Source organism: Acartia tonsa, chromosome 1 (genome assembly GCF_053477335.1).
Source record: "Acartia tonsa isolate MP-2025a chromosome 1, ASM5347733v1, whole genome shotgun sequence".
NCBI classification, from domain to species: Eukaryota; Metazoa; Arthropoda; class Copepoda; order Calanoida; family Acartiidae; genus Acartia; species Acartia tonsa.
Genome location: NC_137260.1, coordinates 10,198,587 through 10,222,398, shown reverse-complemented (window position 1 = coordinate 10,222,398; position 23,812 = coordinate 10,198,587). Strand labels below are relative to the sequence as shown.

Here is a 23,812-nt window from a genome sequence, read left to right as displayed (position 1 = left end):
CATCAATTTATTTATCCCTAATTCCTGGCTATTTTATTAAAGAATTGTTATTATTTCAGGAATTCATAGCTTCATTGTTCTGGGTGCTGGAATCTAAACGAGTAGACTGGAGCAGAGAGGGGGGAGATAAAACTGTCCTTCTTTGTGCTCCCTTTGAAAGAAAAGATTTTGTTGGCCTAGACATGGAGAGCCGGAATAATAGGTAAGAATCATTTACCTAAACATCAAATATTATGTAAGATTCTTTGGATTAGATGTATTAGAAAAGATATTTTATCCTTTAAGAAAAAGTAAATTTCAAATTATACAGTTTAACCTATTTTTAAGGCTATTTTGGAATAAGTTTTTTTTTGTTTATTTATTTTGCAAATAGATAAAGTTACTTAACTAAACTATCATTTTAGAAAGAGAGAGAGAGAGATCAAAGTTACGGATCGCTGTGTTTATAATTAAAAAGAGAAAACTAAAATAAATCTTTGAAACGTCATACATTAGAAAACAAACCTAAATGAATAAAAAATTACCTAACAAGTTACTTTCATAATCTTTTATACACTATGTGTAGGTATATACCTAGAATTCCCAAAAATAATTAATTTCATTCAATTATGTAATGTATTAATCGTCTAAAAGTATGTATTCAACTTTACAGAAAAGTAACAGGATTTATGTTTGTGTTACCGATGAACCGATATGGTTCTCCATTAGCTGCTAGTCCTATTAAATAAAGAATTAATGCGTTGTTTTGTCTGCAGCTTTAGATCTTTCTAATCACTCAATTGACAAGTGTCTCCTTTACAGTGTAGCCTTGTAGGTCCTGAAAATATAAGTTAAGAATGGGAGGGGCCTGGGATTTACATTTTGATACTATGATACTAATTCTAAATAAAATTTTATACTTACAGAAAACGAATTCTTGGACGGCAGAAGAAACACTTAGGGGACCTCAGCCTGTTAGCTGGCCTTCCAGCAGAAGCTTGGAATTATTATCAGGTATACAATTAACAAATTTTATATTTAGGTGTCTAGTTTATAATATTTTAGAGGATTAATCAAATGAACACAGGGGTAATTTATAGCCAACAAAAGAAATATATCTAAAAATATTTGGGGCCCAGATAAAAAGATAACCATTCATTGCTACGAAGGATTAACTTCCAAAATCACAAATCCTTTGCAAATATTTTTTTCAATTATTTCAAATGTTGGTCACAGCTGACATAAACAGTCCTTAACTCCTAAAATTTCGACTAAAAAATAAAATATTGTAAAAGGGATGGGGGCGGTTGTGACACTTTTTGAAACCAAAACTACAGGAATTTAACTTAAAAAAGAGTTACAGCACTCAAATTTAGAATGTAAGTCGCTTTAAAGAGGTATAATGTGAAACTGTGAAGAAAAGTTGATAAAAACCGCCGTTTTCCACCAAAAAACAATTCTGCGATAGTGGCGGTTCCTCCGCCGTTTCTTCACAGTTCCACATTGTACCTCTTTAAAGCAACTGCCATACTAAATTTCTCTCTTTTTTTAGTTGAGTTCCTTTGACTTTTAGTTTTGGTTTCAAAAAGTGTCACAACAATTTCTACATGTATTATATAAAAAAAAATCCTTTTTAATTCCTTTTTTAGTATTTGTATTAGTATTTATATTTATTTTAGTCTGGAATGGACATCCTGAGACCTGCGAATGACTGGTTGTGGCTAGCAGGTTGTCAGGAGGGTGTCTGTGCAGTATCTATGCTTCTTCAGGAACAATTTAAAACAATTTTGATCAAAGTAGTAAAATATAGGGAGTGGGGGGACAGTGGGCTGTTTATTAGTGACATTACACTAGTCCCCAAAGTCTTTTAAAAAGTTTTTTTATTCGTTGTCTTGGGGGCTGTTTTTGAATGTTGATTGGTTGGTTCATTTAGTGTCCAAACGTTTAAACCATTAATTTTAATCTTCAGAAGGGGTAATTTTGTTTTAATCATAGTGGATATACATCAATTTATTGGCCACTGTCTTATAAATTTTTTTTGAAGAGTTAGAAGTCAACCTATGAAACAAAATATGCATATTTTGAATGTTATTCACATCTTTGAAGAAAAAAATGCATATTTTGTTTCATAAGTTGACTTCTAACTCTTCAAAAAAAATTTTATTTTTCATTTTTACCTGTACAGAGAGGACCTGGAGGCCTGGAGCTCCGGAACCTGGAGGCCTATCCAAAAAATCTTAAAACTTGGGAAAATTCATCATATAAGAATGATTTTATCCCTAATAATCTATCCTCTCAGTCCAAAGATAAAGCCTATGCTCCCTGTTTACGCAAATGTGTCAAAACTTCCCCCCCCCCCCCCCCTTATCTAAAATCCACATTTCACATTTGGTTTAAGCACGTTTTGTTAGGTAGTCAATTTGTGTTTGTTAGACTTAATCATCGTGTTTGATGTCCAATAAAACCTAAAAGTATTCTTAAATCTTCATTCTATTATGGCTTCGAAACCGATTAATATTCACTGGGTTCGAACCGGATCTCAGCTATACTAAAAAATCATATATAGCCTCGTATTACAGACAATTTTCTACGAATATTATGATTTTTACTTTTCATATCCTTGGAAAGTTGTCCATAATACGATGCGATTAATAACTATTCTAGAGTTTTAAATTTACACATTTTTGAATCTACTCAAAAAAATGTTCTAAAACCAAAATGTTTGAATATTGCAACAAAACTAGGAGAGTCAGGAAAGAGGAAATAGTATGGGTTCTGTGGGCCTTAGCCAAGAAGACATCATCGAAAAGTAAGTTCTTTTCCAGTATCGCTTCAAACCGATGGATTAGAACCGGTTCTCACTCTGTTATACTGAAAATTTGGATCTACTGCAGTTCACGGTAAAATGTTGCTGGTAACGAGTATTGCCAAAAATCTATTAATTTTAAAGGCTGCTAGCTGCCAAACGGCTGAACGTACAGATCATGCCCGCACACTGTTTTAAGCGGCATAAGAAGGCCTACAAATAATCTGGAATAGCCATAAATCGAATAGCCATAAATCATTAATGCATAATTATCTCGCAGTGAAGAGAAACGCGCGAAAAAGGCCTATTTTACGCGTTTTTTCTTCAGTGAGCTTTCCCTGTGTATCATTGGATCTTGGCTATTCCAGATAATTTGCAGGCCTTCTTATACCGCTTAAAATGGTGTGCGGGTATGATCTGTACGTTCAGCCGTTTGGCAGCTAGCAGCCTTTAAAATTCATAGATTTTTAGCAATATTCGTTACCAGCAATATTTTACCGTGAACTGCAGTAGATCCGAAAATTTTTGTATGATTTAATCAATCATATGATTAAAACCCGTTTTTTTTATCCGTGGAATGCTGTTAATTGATCAAAACTTTATGTCTGTATTAATTTACCACTAATGAGGATCTTTAGTTAATCATTAATTGTTCTAGCCCTATATTTCTGGTTCAATTTAGTAAGTAGCACAAAGTACAAAATATTCTGTTGAAAATATATTTAAAAGTAGTTGAAAAAATAATGTTTTAACCTTTAAGCATTTCTATGGAGAGACATCCATAAGACATCTGGAATTATAAAGTAATCTCGTTTAAGAAGCTTAAGATAATTTTTTTGTTGATGACCATACAATCAGACAAGCGGATGTTTGATACAATCAAATATTTCCATGAAGTAATCTCTTAGTCTCTATGCAAAATTCTGTAAGATTCTCTGCTTCTGTTTGCCAAAAGTTTTAAAACTCAAATTCTCCTTATTTGTTATTTACAAAATTTCACGAAAATAATCCAACATATTCAAGGAAAAGCTTTCCTTGCCATCAAGAATTAGTATCCAGGAAGTAGTGGATATTGGGCTAGTCCCCAAAGTTTTATAAATGAGTTTTATTTCTTATTCGATTTCATTCATTAAGTTGAGTTTCCATACGTTTCATTTCAACCAATAATTTTAATTTATAGAACGGGTAATTTTGTCTATCATCATTGGTGATGTAAATCAATTTATCTACCTTTGTCTTATCTCTGTAGATCCCTGATAAAAATGTGCAAAAAAAATGCGAACCTTTTTAAAATTTAGATTGCGCGGATTGTGTTAATAGTAGAAAAACGTTATGCATACCATTAGAACCGTTATGAAGTCTATTTTTTGGAAATATAAAAACGATTCCTATGCTACGTATAGTTTAGGAGCTATGTGGTAAAATGTCCCAACTGGCTTAAAACTTGACTTGTGAGTTAATCATTAAAGATTAAATTAAAGGGTATGCAAATAAAAATACGTACATTTTTAAAATTCTAATTGCTCAGCTTGTGTTAATAGTAGAAAAACGTTATGCATACCATTAGAACCGCTATGAAGTCTATTATTTGGAAATATAAAAACAATTCCTGTGCTACGTATAATTTATGAGCTATGTGGTAGAATGTCCCAACTGACTTAAAACTTGACTTGCGAGTAAATCATTAAAGATGAAATTTTTCCACTTTTCTCACATTTATCAATACAGCTCCTAAACTAAAAATAGCACAAAAATCGTACTTATATTTCCAAAAAATAGAGCTTATGACGGTTCTAACGATATACATAGCATTTTTTTACTATTCACACAAGCCGAGCAGTTTGAATTTTAAAAATGTCCACATTTTTGCACACTCTTCTTTTTATCTTTAATGATTTACTCTCAAGTCAAGTTTTAAGTCAGTTGGGACATTCTTCTACGTAGCTCCTAAACTATAAGTAGCACAGTAATGGTTCTTATGTTTCCATAAAATAGACTTCATAGCGGTTCTAACGGTATGCATAGCGTTGTTCTACTATTAACACAAGCCGCGCAATTTGAATTTTAAAAAGGTACATATTTTTTATATACTTTAATCTTTAATGATTTACTCGCAAGTCAAGTTTTAAGGCAGTTGGGACATTTTACCACATCGCTCCTAAACTATACGTAGCACAGGAATCGTTTTTATATTTCCAAAAAATAGACTTCATAACGGTTCTAATGGTATGCATAACGTTTTTCTACTATTAACACAAGCCGCGCAATATAAATTTTAAAAAGGTCCGAATTTTTTTTTGCACACCCTTTAAGTATCACAGCCGTTTATAATCTTCTATTTAAGAGAATTTTCAAGGAAGAAAAATATTAAACAGAGATCAGACTTAAGCTATGTTAAAAATAGCAATTTTATAATGAATGGAATAAAAAGGAAGCAAAAAATGAGAGTATTTAATTAAAAGGAAAGTGATAAAAATGTGAACGGATATACATTTTGTTTTTATATCCGTTTGAACAAGAAATTTTAGCCACTAACGAAAACATATTTATGCTAAGGCACATACCTAAGATGCACAAACAGATTTTAAAAAAGCTTCGCTTCTCCAACACGTGAAATTGTATAAGCCCTAATAAAAAGGAATGATTCTCTAGAGCAATGGTTTGTTTACCAATATTATATTTATGAAACAAACAAGAACTAGTATTGGCTAATGAGCATAGCTTTTATCAAAGACAAATAAATTGCATTCATTGCTGAGTTATGAGCAATTGCACCCTAGAAAGCAATGTTAAGGTAAATACAGTAGTCATATTGGATAAGACTATGAATGATGAATTGATATACATTCCATATGATGATAAACACAATTTGGTACCCATTATGTAGTTAAAACAAATATTGGCTAAAAAGTTTGGACATTAGTGGCTTGATACCCATTAATCATCATTCAGTAAATCATCAATCAAGTTGACAAAATGACACCATCTTTTTGTTAAAAACATTATCGTAGAAATGGTAGCACCCCCATAATTGAACTTTAAATATAACTTTAATTTTTCCAGGTACCGAGATTGTGTGAACCACTATGCAAAGTACAAGAATGCGGGTATCATTGAGACTGAAGCTTCTCTCAAAGCAGTCAAATATCTTGTCAAAAATAGGTAAGCTCAATAAGATTGATATAATATAGGTATGCTATTTAGGTGTTTAATTAGCTGATTTTACAAAAACAAAAAAAACTTTTTAAAGTAGCTTTATGTATCCCACTCAAAATTTCTATCAATTGTGACAATTTCTGTTTATTTCAAAGTTTCAAAAAAGTTTTATGAAGGAATTTAACCTACATATTTTAACAATATGAGAAATTCTGAATAATTATATTTTTCAGAAATTCCTCAATATCCAAGTTTCATAGGTATTAATTCTACATGAAAAGAATATATATACGTGACATGGCTTATTCGTAAGAAATTGTGAAATCTCGGCACAACCACGACATAATAAAGACGTTAAAAAATTCCGATTGCCGCTTTTGTCAGATGCGCAAGATTGCCTTGGCGCCAAATATGGTGCACCAATGACTTAATTCAAAATAGGGTCTGAGTCATTGTTAGCCGTAATTAGGACTTCTCAACAAAGTGGTTCTATCAAAGGGTATAAACTATCCCTAATCCAAATAAATCATTCATAAATTCAGAACCTTTTAACTTCTAAAGAAAAATAAATGTGAATACAAAGAAAAAATATTTGTTTGGTATAAACATAAATGAGCTCTAAAAGTCAGGAATCTAAAGGGATAACACAATGACCGATATAAATTGATCTACATCCCCTCATCGATGATACAGTAAAATACACATTCTGTGTGTTTGAAACTTTGAATTAACCAATCAAAATTCAGTGAAAGTTCCGAAAGTTATTAAGCCAACGAATAAAAAACGTTATCATAAGACTTTTAGTACTAGTGTAATTAACAGCCCAATACCCCCCCCCCCCACCCTCCTTGTGAAATAAAGGGATAATCCTATTATATAAAGTAGTAAGCGTTTTTGTCTGTCTCAAAGGATCTCGCTAATTACCGGACCGATATTGTTCTCCTTTACAGTGAAGCTTCTTACAGGTCCTGGGAAGGTTTTAAACTATTTTTGGGGAGGGTACCACCACCCTCTCAAGAGAAAACGTTCCTAGAAAAAAATTCTCCCCCCCCCCCCCCAAATCTTTTTTTTTACTTTTTCTTATAAAATCTAAAATAATTGGGTTATCAAATTTGACTCTCCCCTCCTCAAGTGTCCCCTAGAGGCCTCTAGGGGCGTAGCCGCTAGTCTAGTTAAAACTAGAAAAGGGAAAGGGCAAAATCAGATAATTTTTTAATGGGGAATATTTAATTTTAATTGCCCTTGCATCCATTTAATATTAAAAAAATACAATTCTTGGGTATAGTCCTTTCCATGACATCGCTCCATATGGGGCGATGATTTTAATTGATCGCCTCTTATGACATGGGGCGATGTAATGGCTCCTTGAAAGGAGCGATTTAATAGCCCCTTATAACAAGAGGCGATGTTATGACTCCTTGAAAGGAGCGATTTAATAGCCCCTTGCCCTAAGAGGCGATTAAATGATCCTTTATCGCTCCTTTATCGCCCCTTCTAAAGAGGAGATGATATGTCCTCTTATCCCAAGGGGCTATTTAATTAAATATCGCCTCTTCATGGCCCCTTCACTATTATATATATCTTAGTCCCTTGATGGCCCCTACATCCCTCCTACATCGCCCCTTCATCGCTCCTCCATCGCTCCTTCTCCAAATTTATATTACATTGTACTTTGATGGCCCCTACATCGCCCCTCCATCGCTCCTACATCACCCCTTCATCGCTCCTTCTTCAAATTTATATTACATTGTACTTTGATGGCCCCTACATCGCCCCTCCATCGCTCCTACATCGCCCCTTCATCGCTCCTTCTTCAAATTTATATTACATTGTACTGTGATGGCCCCTACATCGCTCCTACATCGCTCCTTCATCGCTCCTACATCGCCCCTTCTCCAAATTTATATTACATTGCAACTTGATGGCCCCTACATCGCTCCTACATCGCTCCTCCATCGCCCCTTCATCGCTCCTTCTCCAAATTTATATAACATTGCAACTTGATGGCCCCTACATCGCTGCTACATCGCTCCTCCATCGCTCCTACATCGCCCCTTCATCGCTCCTTCCACAAATTTATATTACATTGTACTTTGATGGCCCCTACATCTCTCCTCCATCGCTCCTCCATCGCCCCATCGCCCCTTAATAGCCCCTTACCTTAATTTATATAAAAAAGCCCCTACATAGCCTCTCCATCGCCCCTTAATAGCTCCTTACCTTAATTTTTATAACATAGCCCCTACATAGCCTCTCCATCGCCCCTTAATAGCCCCTTATCTTAATTTATATAACAAAGCCCCTACATAGCCTCTCCATCGCCCCTAATAGCCCCTTACCTTTATTTATATAACAAAGCTCCTACATAGCCTCTCCATTGCCCCTTAATAGTCCCTTACCTTAATTTATATAACATAGCTCCTACATAGCCTCTCCATCGCCCCTTAAAAGCCCATTACCTTAATTTATATAACATAGCCCCTACATAGCCTCTCCATCGCCCCTTACCTTAATTTATATAACATAGCCCCTACATCGCCCCTCCATCGCTCCTACATCGCCCCTTCATCGCTCCTTCTTCAAATTTATATTAAATTGTACTGTGATGGCCCCTACATCGCTCCTACATCGCTCCTTCATTGCTCCTACATCGCCCCTTCATCGCTCCTTCTCCAAATTTATATTACATTGCAACTTGATGGCCCCTACATCGCTCCTACATAGCTCCTCCATCGCTCCTCCATCGCTCCTTCATCGCTCCTACATCGCCCCTTCATCGCTCCTTCTCCAAATTTATATTACATTGCAACTTGATGGCCCCTACATCGCTCCTCCATCGCCCCTTAATAGCCCCTTACCTTAATTTATATAACAAAGCTCCTATATGGCCTCTCTATCGCCCCTTAATAGCCACTTAATTTAATTATATAACATTGCCCCTACATAGCCTCTCCATCGCCCCTTAATAGCCCCTTACCTAAATTTATATAACAAAGCTCCTATATAGCCTCTCCATCGCCCCTTAATAGCCCCTTACCTTAATTATGTAACATAGCCCCTACATAGCCTCTCAATCGCCCCTTAATAGCCTCTTACCTTAATTTATATAACATAGCCCCTATATAGCCTCTCCATCGCCCCTTAATAGCCCCTTACCCTAATCTATATAACATAGCCCCTACAAAGCCTCTCCATCGCCCCTTAATAGCCCCTTACCTTAATCTATATAACAAAGCTCCTACATAGCCTCTCCATCGCCCCATAATAGCCTCTTACCTTAATTATGTAACATAGCCCCTACATAGCCTCTCCATCGCCCCTAAATAGCCCCTTACCCTAATTTATATAACATAGCCCCTACATAGCCTCTCCATCGCCCCTTAATAGCTCCTTACCTTTATTTATATAACATAGCCCCTACATAGCCTCTCCATCGCCCCTTAATAGCCCCTTACCTTAATTTATATAACATAGCCCTACATAGCCTCTCCATCGCCCCTTAATAGCCCCTTACCTTAATTTATATAGCATAGCCCCTACATAGCCTCTCCATCGCCCCTTAATAGCCTCTTACCTTAATTTATATAATCCTTACCTTAATATATATAACATAGCCCCTACATAGCCTCTCCATCGCCCCTAAATAGCCCCTTACCCTAATTTATATAACATAGCCCCTACATAGCCTCTCCATCGCCCCTTAATAGCCCCTTACCTTAATTTATATAACATAGCCCTACATAGCCTCTCCATCGCCCCTTAATAGCCCCTTACCTTAATTTATATAGCATAGCCCCTACATAGCCTCTCCATCGCCCCTTAATAGCCTCTTACCTTAATTTATATAATCCTTACCTTAATATATATAACATAGCCCCTACATAGCCTCTCCATCGCCCCTGAATAGCCCCTTACCCTAATTTATATAACATAGCCCCTACATAGCCTCTCCATCGCCCCTTACCTTAATTTATATAACATAGCCCCTACATCGCCCCTCCATCGCTCCTACATCGCCCCTTCATCGCTCCTTCTTCAAATTTATATTAAATTGTACTGTGATGGCCCCTACATCGCTCCTACATCGCTCCTTCATTGCTCCTACATCGCCCCTTCATCGCTCCTTCTCCAAATTTATATTACATTGCAACTTGATGGCCCCTACATCGCTCCTACATAGCTCCTCCATCGCTCCTCCATCGCTCCTTCATCGCTCCTACATCGCCCCTTCATCGCTCCTTCTCCAAATTTATATTACATTGCAACTTGATGGCCCCTACATCGCTCCTCCATCGCCCCTTAATAGCCCCTTACCTTAATTTATATAACAAAGCTCCTATATGGCCTCTCTATCGCCCCTTAATAGCCACTTAATTTAATTATATAACATTGCCCCTACATAGCCTCTCCATCGCCCCTTAATAGCCCCTTACCTAAATTTATATAACAAAGCTCCTATATAGCCTCTCCATCGCCCCTTAATAGCCCCTTACCTTAATTATGTAACATAGCCCCTACATAGCCTCTCAATCGCCCCTTAATAGCCTCTTACCTTAATTTATATAACATAGCCCCTATATAGCCTCTCCATCGCCCCTTAATAGCCCCTTACCCTAATCTATATAACATAGCCCCTACAAAGCCTCTCCATCGCCCCTTAATAGCCCCTTACCTTAATCTATATAACAAAGCTCCTACATAGCCTCTCCATCGCCCCATAATAGCCTCTTACCTTAATTATGTAACATAGCCCCTACATAGCCTCTCCATCGCCCCTAAATAGCCCCTTACCCTAATTTATATAACATAGCCCCTACATAGCCTCTCCATCGCCCCTTAATAGCTCCTTACCTTAATTTATATAACATAGCCCCTACATAGCCTCTCCATCGCCCCTTAATAGCCCCTTACCTTAATTTATATAACATAGCCCTACATAGCCTCTCCATCGCCCCTTAATAGCCCCTTACCTTAATTTATATAGCATAGCCCCTACATAGCCTCTCCATCGCCCCTTAATAGCCTCTTACCTTAATTTATATAATCCTTACCTTAATATATATAACATAGCCCCTACATAGCCTCTCCATCGCCCCTAAATAGCCCCTTACCCTAATTTATATAACATAGCCCCTACATAGCCTCTCCATCGCCCCTTAATAGCCCCTTACCCTAATTTATATAACATAGCCCCTACATAGCCTCTCCATCGCCCCTTAATAGCTCCTTACCTTAATTTATATAACATAGCCCCTACATAGCCTCTCCATCGCCCCTTAATAGCCCCTTACCTTAATTTATATAACATAGCCCTACATAGCCTCTCCATCGCCCCTTAATAGCCCCTTACCTTAATTTATATAGCATAGCCCCTACATAGCCTCTCCATCGCCCCTTAATAGCCTCTTACCTTAATTTATATAATCCTTACCTTAATATATATAACATAGCCCCTACATAGCCTCTCCATCGCCCCTGAATAGCCCCTTACCCTAATTTATATAACATAGCCCCTACATAGCCTCTCCATCGCCCCTTAATAGCTCCTTACCTTAATTTATATAACATAGCCCCTACATAGCCTCTCCATCGCCCCTTAATAGCCCCTTACCTTAATTTATATAACATAGCCTCTACATAGCCTCTCCATCGCCCCTTAATAGCCCCTTACCTTAATTATGTAACATAGCCCCTACATAGCCTCTCAATCGCCCCTTAATAGCCCCTTACCTTAATTTATATAGCATAGCCCCTACATAGCCTCTCCATCGCCCCTTAATAGCCTCTTACCTTAATTTATATAATCCTTACCTTAATATATATAACATAGCCCCTACATAGCCTCTCCATCGCCCCTAAATAGCCCCTTACCCTAATTTATATAACATAGCCCCTACATAGCCTCTCCATCGCCCCTTAATAGCCTCTTACCTTAATTTATATAACATAGGCCCTACAAAGCATCTCCATCGCCCCTTAATAGCCCCTTACCTTAATTATATAACATAGCCCCTACATAGCCTCTCCATCGCCCCTTAATAGCCTCTTACCTTAATTTATATAACATAGCCCCTTCATAGCCTCTTCATCGCCCCTTACCTTAATTTATATAACATAGGCCCTTTATGGCTCCTGTACAGCCTCTGTAATTGTATTGCCCCTTCATTATAGAAGGTAGGGCATTAAGGTAAGGAAGGAATGTGACCCTCTACAGTTTTAAATTTAAGTTTTAAAAGGATGACAAGGATGACAACATTTATAAAAGCAAAGCTCTGAAACGGTAGAAAAAAGTTTAAAGGAAGCCTGCAAGAAATACCACGCTTTAACTGCTGAAAGACTGCCACAAGTAGACCAAATACCCCAAATTTGAAGCCTTCAGCTTCTATAACAAAAAAGTTCTAGGCATTTTAAAATGACATTTTATGTACAATGGAAATTTTGAAAGAATTGCAATGCTCATGTTGAAAACTTTAAAATTAAACTACGTGGCCTAGAAACAAAATTATAAGCTTATTTTTGTCATAAATTTAGGTTTCCAGTAACTAATTATATTTTTACAATAAAAATACCCATTTTTATAGTCAAAATCATTAAAAAAAAATAAGTTTTACTTGCGTTGTACCGAATGTACTGTAGCCAATCAGAAGGCTGAATCAGCTTAACAACCAATCACAGCTAAGCTTGTATTAGTTTACCCCTTTGTTTCCGCTATGATTTTCGTTTAAAAATGCAATTTAAATCGATTTTTTTTCATAGATTTTGACTATGAAATGTGGTGTTTTTATTGTAAAAATGTAATCAGTTACAGGCAATCTAAGTTTCTGACAAAGATAAGGTTATAATTTTATGTCTAGGCAACGTAATTTAATATTGTTTTTTCTTTTATGAGCATTGGAAATCTTTCAAAAATTCCATTGTACATAAAATGCTATTTTGAAATGCCTAGAACTTTTTTGTTATTGAAGCTGAAGGCTTATAATTTGGGGTATTGGGTCTTCTTGTGGCAGTCTTTTAGCAGTTAAAGCGTGTTATTTCTTGCAGGCGTCCTTTAATGAACATTAATAATGTAGAGTGTCAGAACTGAATAGTCAGAACATAAATTTAAAATTCGAAACAAAATTGTAAGTAAATTTATTGAGAAATTGCTAACATGCAGGAAAATGCTTAAGGACGTACTCACATTTTTTGGACTTGATTATAGATATGATTCGCTTATAACATTCTATTTTGTTGTCCTAGGAATCAGTATCCCAGAAATCAGATTAATCGGATAATTTTGATACATAAAAATTTGTTGTAAGTTAATAATTAGTATGCTTAAAATGGACGTATGGATATTCTGATAATGATTATAGACTTTCTAAATCGTACCTTTCTACTACAGGAATCACATGCCTAAATTAACGAAAATAGCTAACCGTTACGGACGTACGGACTGATCCTTAATATAGAAAAGCTTTGCTTTTAAAAAGTTAAAAAGATTTTTTGAGGGGATGGGGTAATATTTTTCTTGGGGTGAATTTTCTGGGAGGGTGGAGATACCCTCCCTCGAAATAATTATAAACCCTCTATGAACTTAAAAGAAGCTTCACTGTAAAGGAGAACCATATAGGTTCAGCGGTTAGCTTTTCTACAGACAAAAAAAAGATTACTACTTTATATAATAGGTTATGAAAAAGGAAAAAAAAGCAAGATAACAAGGATAACAACATTCACAAAAGCAAAGCTCTAAAATCAGGAGGTCAAACATAAATTTTGTTAAAATTAGCGTAAATCTATAATACAAAGTAGAATGATGTCTGTCCATCCGTCTGTCTGTCTGTCCGTCTGTCTGTCCGTCTGTCTGTCCGTCTGTCTGTCCGTCTGTCAGTCCCTTAAGATCTCGGTAACCACTGGACCGATTATATTCTACTATTCAGGGAATATACCTACTGGTCCTGTGGTGGTTTTAGGCTATTTTCTTGGGGGGTGGGATACCCCCAACCCCCCCAAAAACAAAAAAATCCCCCCCCATTTTTTTTTTTGCTGAAGATTTTCTTGGTCCTATTACGAATTTCGCCAAAAAAAAATTTTATCACCTCTTGGGGCAAAGCCCCTGAGGCTAGGGGCGAATCTGCTAGTATAGAATATAGTAAAAGGGCATAATTTTATTTTTAGTATTTGATTATAATACTAAACCTTGTTGTCCTAAGAAACATTACTCCAAAACCCAGATGAATGGGACAATGATATTATACAAAAAAATGGACGTACATACTTTCTAGTAATGAATATAGTATTGTACCCAACTGTTATAGAAATCATTCTGCAAAGTTTGAAATCGATAGGATATTTATAACATGTCTAAATTAAAGAAAATGTCGTCTAACCGTTTGGACGTACGGACAAACCAATCCTTACTATAGAAAAGTTTCGCATTTAAAAAGGAAAATTATAATGAAAATATAATGAATTAATAAAATAAATATAAATAATATAATAACATAATGAAATAAAGAAAAAAAATAAACTAAGAGAATGAAATTTTTTAGTTAAATAGAATATTGAATAAGGATCATATAATGGACAAACAGACAAAGTAAGTTATAGAGCAGACTTTAAGAGAATATGCTATTACTCAAAGATTATCACGAAACCTAAGTCTTTTGAAGCATAATTGAGAGACAGACAAAATAATTTATAGACTGGATATACATATGTCATGGGAATATTCACTAAAAATCTCAACAGTCTATCTTTAACAATAGCAGAGAAAACCACATGCTTAACTTAATGAGAAGAGCAATGACGAAAGGACTAGCCCTAATTGTAGAAAAGTCTCTCTTTTAACAAAAAAAGTTTTTTTTTTGGTCTGAAGCTTAAAAATTTCATAAACTGACTAAATTCTCCATTTAAGGGAAGCTTCACATAGGTCATGGGATGGTTTTTTGCTTTTTCATTTTCAGATTTAAGCCCCTAATTGGTTTAGGCTATTTTTCTGCCTCCTTACATTAAAAAGAGCGCAGCTGCAAGTGAATAAGAAAAGAGAAATATAAAAGAAGAATACATATTATCCTATTATATAAAGTAGTAAAACATAAACAAACGTTGGAGTGGACAAACCTAGGAATGGGACAATCGTCGGAGTGGACATTGCTTATGTAAAACGCAGGAGTGTCTTTTATTTTATTTATAAGATAAAAATCTTTCAAAACAAAAAAAAATCTTGAATATCTTTTCTCACAGACTGAAATTTTAAAATCAGTCTAACAGTTTTCCAAAGTAGGTAAGTTCTATCGAAAGGCAAAGGTTTGAAACAGATAGAACATTTCATTAAACTAAAACATATTTTTTTCTCACATTGTTTACAACTGTCAAATAGGTTTTTTTATATGCCTAACCCCTGCAGGGGGCTTATTTGCATATTTATATCTTAACCTAACCTAACCTGTGTAGAAATAACTAAACAAATGTTGTTGAAACCTAATTTTTAAGATATTATAGACACTTCTGCGTTTTACTTATATAATGTCCACTCCGACATTTGTCCGAAATATCCTGTGTTTGTCCACGTTAGTAAGGCTTTCTGTTCTGAAACTTAAGATCTCAATAACTACTAAACAGATTGGGCTTTCTATTTCAGGTAAGCTTAATATTTGTCTTGTAATGGCTTTAGGCTATTTTATTTTAAGTCGAGGGATGGTTTTAGGCTATTCTATTTTAAAGCCTGGGAAGGCTTTAGGCTTTTATTCATTCCCCTTTGAATACAGAGCCAATAGATGCTGGGGGCGTAGCCGCTAGTCGATATACAAAGTTTTTTTTTGTCTGTAGCAAAGGATCTCGTTTGCTGCTAAACCGATATGATGTATGTCTGTCTGTCTATACCGTAGGATCTTGCTAACCGCTGAGTACTGAGATGATTTTAAGATAGTTTATTTTTTTTCCTTATAATAAAATAACAGGATATTTGTCCATAAAAAGCGAAGCAATATCTTAATTTTTGTTGTTGGAACTGTTATTCAGTTGATTATACCAAGGATCTAAAGGAATAAGACAATGGCCGATAAATTTTTATCCATCCCTAATAACGATACACAAAATTGCAACACTACAACCAAAATATGACAAAAGTCCCCAAAGTTTTGAGCCAACGAATAAGAAAACTTCATTATAAAACTTTGGAGACTATTGTAAAAATTGCCTAATGTTTCCTTTATCCCTGAGATTATACAGACTATCCTTAAACTAATATTTACATTAAAGTAACAGGATGTTTATCAGTATCAACTGAACCGATATGCTTCTCCTTTACATTGAAGCTTATTTTACTCGCAGGAAAAGTTTTCATTTTGGGGAGGGGACTAACACTTTCAGCCCCCGGAAGGTATCACTTCCCTTAAATTCTTAACCTTCCCCCTCCCCCCCCTCTCCACCACATCTATTCATTAAAGTACTCCTAGGGTCATCTATGGGATTAGCCGTTAGTGACTTAAAAATAATTCAAGTGCAATGATATATTTACCAAATTAATACGATAATTTTGTATACATTTTTTATGAAAAAAAATTATTTTGCCAAAGGCAGCCAAAAAATAAGCAGCAAATATTTCAAAAATGCTCTGATAATCAGAGATCTACAGGGATAAGACGATTGTCGATAAAATGATATATATACATATATACAGTGTGTTTTTTTATGAGAACTTTTTTGAAAGCAATTTTACCTTACTTATAGTTATTAGAATTTAATGATTAATGGCTTATTCTCTTCTTTTTTATAACCTTTAATAGAAAAGCAAAAAATATTTCAGTTTTTATTCAAAAAGTACAGTAAATTAAAAAATTTAAAACTTAGGTGTCAACATCTAAAAATGGTTTTAGTGCATTTTTCTTATAATCTACCTTTGCAAGAATGGCTGCAAAACGCTTCAAAGTTGAGATATTGAGCTAAAAATTTATATAGATACTACTTGTGACATGTACTAGAACATTTTGAAATTTGAAGGCCATATCTCAACCAGGGAGGGAATACTGGCCCCCCAATGTACTCCCTCCATTCTTGGAAAGGGTAGAAGATTTGAGCATAAGAAAAATGCGCTAAAACCATTTCTCGTATTCATTTGAATCCGGTGGATAGGAACCGGTTCTCATCCATACGAAAAAACTATGTCTAGCATCGTATTATATCCAGCTTTCTACGAATATAGATATGTACAATCATAAGATTAAACCCAGTTTTTTTAGCCGGTGCCTTCTGCACCTCGGGGCTAAAAAAACTAGTTTTAATCTCATAATTGTACTTTCTATATCCGCGGAAAGCCGTTTATAATACGATGCGAGAAATAACTATTTTAGATGTTGACACCCATGTTTTGAAATTTTGAATTTACTGTACTTTTTAAATAAAAACTGAAATATTTTTTTGCTTTTCTGTTAATGGTTATAAAAAACGAAGAGAATAAGCCATTAATCATTAAATTCTGATAACTATAAGTAGGGTAAAATTGCTTTCAAAAATGCTCTCATAAAAAAAAACACTGTATATATATGTATGTTTATATATTAATTATTCCCATTGATGATTCACAAAATTACCCCTTCTTTAGTTTAGAATTAGTGGTTGAAACATTTAGACACTCAACTTAATGAACTAAACAATCACAAAACAATAAAAAGTCCCCAAGGTTGTTAATCTAACGAATAAGAAAACGGTATTATAAAACTTTGGAGACTAGACAGCACTCTTGGATAAGCCAACTTATAACACTTTGGGAACTATCCTAATCCTCCCTGGCGAAATGACAATGAGATTTTTTGGTAAATTTGTGGCAAACTTTATTCTTAATAAATTAGCACTTGGCAAAATTATACTGGAGAGATATTTCATTGAAGAATAAATTTTTTTTTTGCCCAAACTTTTCGTCAGCCAATAATAACAGATAAGTTAAACATTGTAAAAATAATATAGTAACTTAACTCGAGTTGTCAACGGCAGAAATTAGGTCCTGAGATGGTTTTAGGCCTGGAAAGGTTTATAACAATTTTATCTGTATTTCTTAAAATAAATTAACAGAATCTTTGTCTGTATGTATGAATGTCTGTCTGTACCGAAGGATCTTGCTAACCGATGAACCAATATGGTTCTCCTTTACAGTGAAGATTCCTATAGGTCCTGAGATCGTTCTCCTTAATAGGGTAGCTTCTCATAGGTCCTGGGGAGGTTAATAACTATTTTATTTTAATCCTTATAATAAAGTAACAGGATCTTTGTCTGTATGTATGTCTGTCTGTACCTTGCTAACCACTAAACCGACATGGTTCTCCTTTACAGTGAAGCTTCCTATGGGTAATGAGATGGCTTTAGGCCATTTTATTTTTAATCCTTATAAAAAGTAACAGGATCATTGTCTGTATGTATCAAAGAAGATCGCTAACTGCAGAACCAATATGGTTCTCCTTTATAGGGTAGCTTCCAATAGATCCTGGGAAGGTGTATAACTGTTTTGAAGGAGGATATAAGGGGCTATTAAGGGGCGATGGAGAGGCTATGTAGAGGCTATGTTATATAAATTAAGGTAAGGGGCTTTTAAGTGGCGATGGAGGGCTATTAAGGGGCGATGGAGAGGCTATGTTATATAAATTAAGGTAAGGAGCTAGTAAGGGGCGATGGAGAGGCTATGTAGCGGCTATGTTATATAAATTGGCTATTAAGGGGCGATAGAGAGGCTATATAGGGGCTATTTTATATAAATTAAGGTAAAGGACTATTAAGGGGCGATGGAGAGGCTATGTAGGGGCTATGTTATATAAATTAAGGTAAGGGGCTATTAAGGGGCGATGAAGAGGCTATTTAGGGGCTATGTTATATAAAATCGGGTAAGGGGCTATTAAGGGGCGATGGGGAGGCTATGTAGGAGCTATGTTATATAATTAAGGTAAGGGGATATTAAGGGGCGATGGAGAGGCTATGTAGGGGCTATGTTACATAATTAAGGTAAGGGGCTATTAAGGGGCGATGGAGAGGCTATGTAGGAGCTTTGTTATATAGATTAAGGTAAGGGGCTATTAAGGGGCGATGGAGAGGCTTTGTAGGGGCTATGTTATATAGATTAGGGTAAGGGGCTATTAAGGGGCGATGGAGAGGCTATATAGGGGCTATGTTATATAAATTAAGGTAAGAGGCTATTAAGGGGCGATTGAGAGGCTATGTAGGGGCTATGTTACATAATTAAGGTAAGGGGCTATTAAGGGGCGATGGAGAGGCTATATAGGAGCTTTGTTATATAAATTTAGGTAAGGGGCTATTAAGGGGCGATGGAGAGGCTATGTAGGGGCAATGTTATATAATTAAATTAAGTGGCTATTAAGGGGCGATAGAGAGGCCATATAGGAGCTTTGTTATATAAATTAAGGTAAGGGGCTATTAAGGGGCGATGGAGGAGCGATGTAGGGGCCATCAAGTTGCAATGTAATATAAATTTGGAGAAGGAGCGATGAAGGGGCGATGTAGGAGCGATGAAGGAGCGATGTAGGAGCGATGTAGGGGCCATCACAGTACAATTTAATATAAATTTGAAGAAGGAGCGATGAAGGGGCGATGTAGGAGCGATGGAGGGGCGATGTAGGGGCTATGTTATATAAATTAAGGTAAGGGGCGATGGAGAGGCTATGTAGGGGCTATGTTATATAAATTAGGGTAAGGGGCTATTCAGGGGCGATGGAGAGGCTATGTAGGGGCTATGTTATATATATTAAGGTAAGGATTATATAAATTAAGGTAAGAGGCTATTAAGGGGCGATGGAGAGGCTATGTAGGGGCTATGCTATATAAATTAAGGTAAGGGGCTATTAAGGGGCGATGGAGAGGCTATGTAGGGCTATGTTATATAAATTAAGGTAAGGGGCTATTAAGGGGCGATGGAGAGGCTATGTAGGGGCTATGTTATATAAATTAAGGTAAGGAGCTATTAAGGGGCGATGGAGAGGCTATGTAGGGGCTATGTTATATAAATTAGGGTAAGGGGCTATTAAGGGGCGATGGAGAGGCTATGTAGGGGCTATGTTATATAAATTAGGGTAAGGGGCTATTTAGGGGCGATGGAGAGGCTATGTAGGGGCTATGTTATATATATTAAGGTAAGGATTATATAAATTAAGGTAAGAGGCTATTAAGGGGCGATGGAGAGGCTATGTAGGGGCTATGCTATATAAATTAAGGTAAGGGGCTATTAAGGGGCGATGGAGAGGCTATGTAGGGCTATGTTATATAAATTAAGGTAAGGGGCTATTAAGGGGCGATGGAGAGGCTATGTAGGGGCTATGTTATATAAATTAAGGTAAGGAGCTATTAAGGGGCGATGGAGAGGCTATGTAGGGGCTATGTTATATAAATTAGGGTAAGGGGCTATTTAGGGGCGATGGAGAGGCTATGTAGGGGCTATGTTACATAATTAAGGTAAGAGGCTATTATGGGGCGATGGAGAGGCTATGTAGGAGCTTTGTTATATAGATTAAGGTAAGGGGCTATTAAGGGGCGATGGAGAGGCTTTGTAGGGGCTATGTTATATAGATTAGGGTAAGGGGCTATTAAGGGGCGATGGAGAGGCTATATAGGGGCTATGTTATATAAATTAAGGTAAGAGGCTATTAAGGGGCGATTGAGAGGCTATGTAGGGGCTATGTTACATAATTAAGGTAAGGGGCTATTAAGGGGCGATGGAGAGGCTATATAGGAGCTTTGTTATATAAATTTAGGTAAGGGGCTATTAAGGGGCGATGGAGAGGCTATGTAGGGGCAATGTTATATAATTAAATTAAGTGGCTATTAAGGGGCGATAGAGAGGCCATATAGGAGCTTTGTTATATAAATTAAGGTAAGGGGCTATTAAGGGGCGATGGAGGAGCGATGTAGGGGCCATCAAGTTGCAATGTAATATAAATTTGGAGAAGGAGCGATGAAGGGGCGATGTAGGAGCGATGAAGGAGCGATGGAGGAGCGATGGAGGAGCTATGTAGGAGCGATGTAGGGGCCATCAAGTTGCAATGTAATATAAATTTGGAGAAGGAGCGATGAAGGGGCGATGTAGGAGCAATGAAGGAGCGATGTAGGGGCCATCACAGTACAATTTAATATAAATTTGAAGAAGGAGCGATGAAGGGGCGATGTAGGAGCGATGGAGGGGCGATGTAGGGGCTATGTTATATAAATTAAGGTAAGGGGCGATGGAGAGGCTATGTAGGGGCTATGTTATATAAATTAGGGTAAGGGGCTATTCAGGGGCGATGGAGAGGCTATGTAGGGGCTATGTTATATATATTAAGGTAAGGATTATATAAATTAAGGTAAGAGGCTATTAAGGGGCGATGGAGAGGCTATGTAGGGGCTATGCTATATAAATTAAGGTAAGGGGCTATTAAGGGGCGATGGAGAGGCTATGTAGGGCTATGTTATATAAATTAAGGTAAGGGGCTATTAAGGGGCGATGGAGAGGCTATGTAGGGGCTATGTTATATAAATTAAGGTAAGGAGCTATTAAGGGGCGATGGAGAGGCTATGTAGGGGCTATGTTATATAAATTAGGGTAAGGGGCTATTAAGGGGCGATGGAGAGGCTATGTAGGGGCTATGTTATATAAATTAGGGTAAGGGGCTATTTAGGGGCGATGGAGAGGCTATGTAGGGGCTATGTTATATATATTAAGGTAAGGATTATATAAATTAAGGTAAGAGGCTATTAAGGGGCGATGGAGAGGCTATGTAGGGGCTATGCTATATAAATTAAGGTAAGGGGCTATTAAGGGGCGATGGAGAGGCTATGTAGGGCTATGTTATATAAATTAAGGTAAGGGGCTATTAAGGGGCGATGGAGAGGCTATGTAGGGGCTATGTTATATAAATTAAGGTAAGGAGCTATTAAGGGGCGATGGAGAGGCTATGTAGGGGCTATGTTATATAAATTAGGGTAAGGGGCTATTTAGGGGCGATGGAGAGGCTATGTAGGGGCTATGTTACATAATTAAGGTAAGAGGCTATTATGGGGCGATGGAGAGGCTATGTAGGAGCTTTGTTATATAGATTAAGGTAAGGGGCTATTAAGGGGCGATGGAGAGGCTTTGTAGGGGCTATGTTATATAGATTAGGGTAAGGGGCTATTAAGGGGCGATGGAGAGGCTATATAGGGGCTATGTTATATAAATTAAGGTAAGAGGCTATTAAGGGGCGATTGAGAGGCTATGTAGGGGCTATGTTACATAATTAAGGTAAGGGGCTATTAAGGGGCGATGGAGAGGCTATATAGGAGCTTTGTTATATAAATTTAGGTAAGGGGCTATTAAGGGGCGATGGAGAGGCTATGTAGGGGCAATGTTATATAATTAAATTAAGTGGCTATTAAGGGGCGATAGAGAGGCCATATAGGAGCTTTGTTATATAAATTAAGGTAAGGGGCTATTAAGGGGCGATGGAGGAGCGATGTAGGGGCCATCAAGTTGCAATGTAATATAAATTTGGAGAAGGAGCGATGAAGGGGCGATGTAGGAGCGATGAAGGAGCGATGGAGGAGCGATGGAGGAGCTATGTAGGAGCGATGTAGGGGCCATCAAGTTGCAATGTAATATAAATTTGGAGAAGGAGTGATGAAGGGGCGATGTAGGAGCAATGAAGGAGCGATGTAGGAGCGATGTAGGGGCCATCACAGTACAATTTAATATAAATTTGGAGAAGGAGCGATGTAGGAGCGATGGAGGGGCGATGTAGGAGCGATGAAGGAGCGATGTAGCAGCGATGTAGGGGCCATCAAGTTGCAATGTAATATAAATTTGGAGAAGGAGCGATGAAGGGGCGATGTAGGAGCGATGAAGGAGCGATGTAGGAGCGATGTAGGGGCCATCACAGTACAATTTAATATAAATTTGGAGAAGGAGCGATGTAGGAGCGATGTAGGGGCCATCACAGTACAATTTAATATAAATTTGGAGAAGGATCGATGAAGGAGCGATGTAGGAGCGATGTAGGGGCGATGTAGGAGCGATGTAGGGGCCATCAAAGTACAATGTAATATAAATTTGGAGAAGGGGCGATGGAGGAGCGATGTAGGGGCCATCAAGTGGGTTGTTATATAAATTAAGGTAAGGGACTACGGAGGGGCGATGGAGAGGCTATGAAGGAGCCATCATGGGGCTATAGCATAGCCTCTTATCATAAGAGGCGATATTAACGCCCCTTCAAAGGAGCTATTAAGAGGCCATGAAGGAGCTATAGCATAGCCTCTTATCATAAGAGGCGATATGAACGCTCCTTAAAAGGGGCTATCACATCGCTCCATATGATAAGAGGCTATGCTATAGCTCCTTGAAGGAGCTATAGAAAATCATCGCCCCATTTGGAGCGATGTCATGGAAAGGACTATACCCCAATTCTTTTTTTGTGATATTATTTGAATAGGTACTTGTTTAAACATATATTTTTCTGCTTTCAGGAGTTTTTTGTTGGCATCTGAATTTCTACAAAACATTGTCTTTATCAATCTTCAACTTAGTGACAGAGAAAAGATAGAAAGATTTATCTCTCTCAGTGATCTTTATTCCAAGGTAAGTCACGTGACTTTTAAAAAGCGAAGCTTTTCTATAATTAGGGTCGGTCCGTACGTCCGTAACGGATGGCTTTTTTCGTTAATTTAGACATGTTAGAATTGTCCTATTGATTTCAAATTTTGCATGGTGATTCCTTTAGTAGTTCGGTACGATTTAGAAAGCGTAGCAACTCTATAATCATTTCCAAAATGTCCGTACGTCCATTTTAAACATGTTGATTTTTTTACTTTTTTAAATAGCTTTTTTCGTTAATTTAGGCATGTTAGAATTGTCCTATCGATTTCAAATTTTGCATGGTGATT

At 36.9% G+C, this 23,812-nt stretch overlaps 1 protein-coding gene across 4 annotated transcripts in view; it reads left to right on the top strand.

Moving 5' to 3' along the window:
- Positions 1-23,812, top strand: part of brun (trafficking protein particle complex subunit brun) — an 85,817-nt gene that overhangs the window by 12,206 nt on the left and 49,799 nt on the right. For all 4 annotated transcript variants that reach the window (XM_080152010.1, XM_080152027.1, XM_080152023.1 and 1 more), the window contains exons 8-13: positions 60-202; positions 906-993; positions 1,659-1,750; positions 2,726-2,788; positions 5,849-5,947; positions 23,396-23,507. In XM_080152010.1, coding sequence (XP_080008136.1) covers positions 60-202; positions 906-993; positions 1,659-1,750; positions 2,726-2,788; positions 5,849-5,947; positions 23,396-23,507 — 597 coding nt within the window. The remainder of the gene's footprint in view (positions 1-59; positions 203-905; positions 994-1,658; positions 1,751-2,725; positions 2,789-5,848; positions 5,948-23,395; positions 23,508-23,812) is intronic.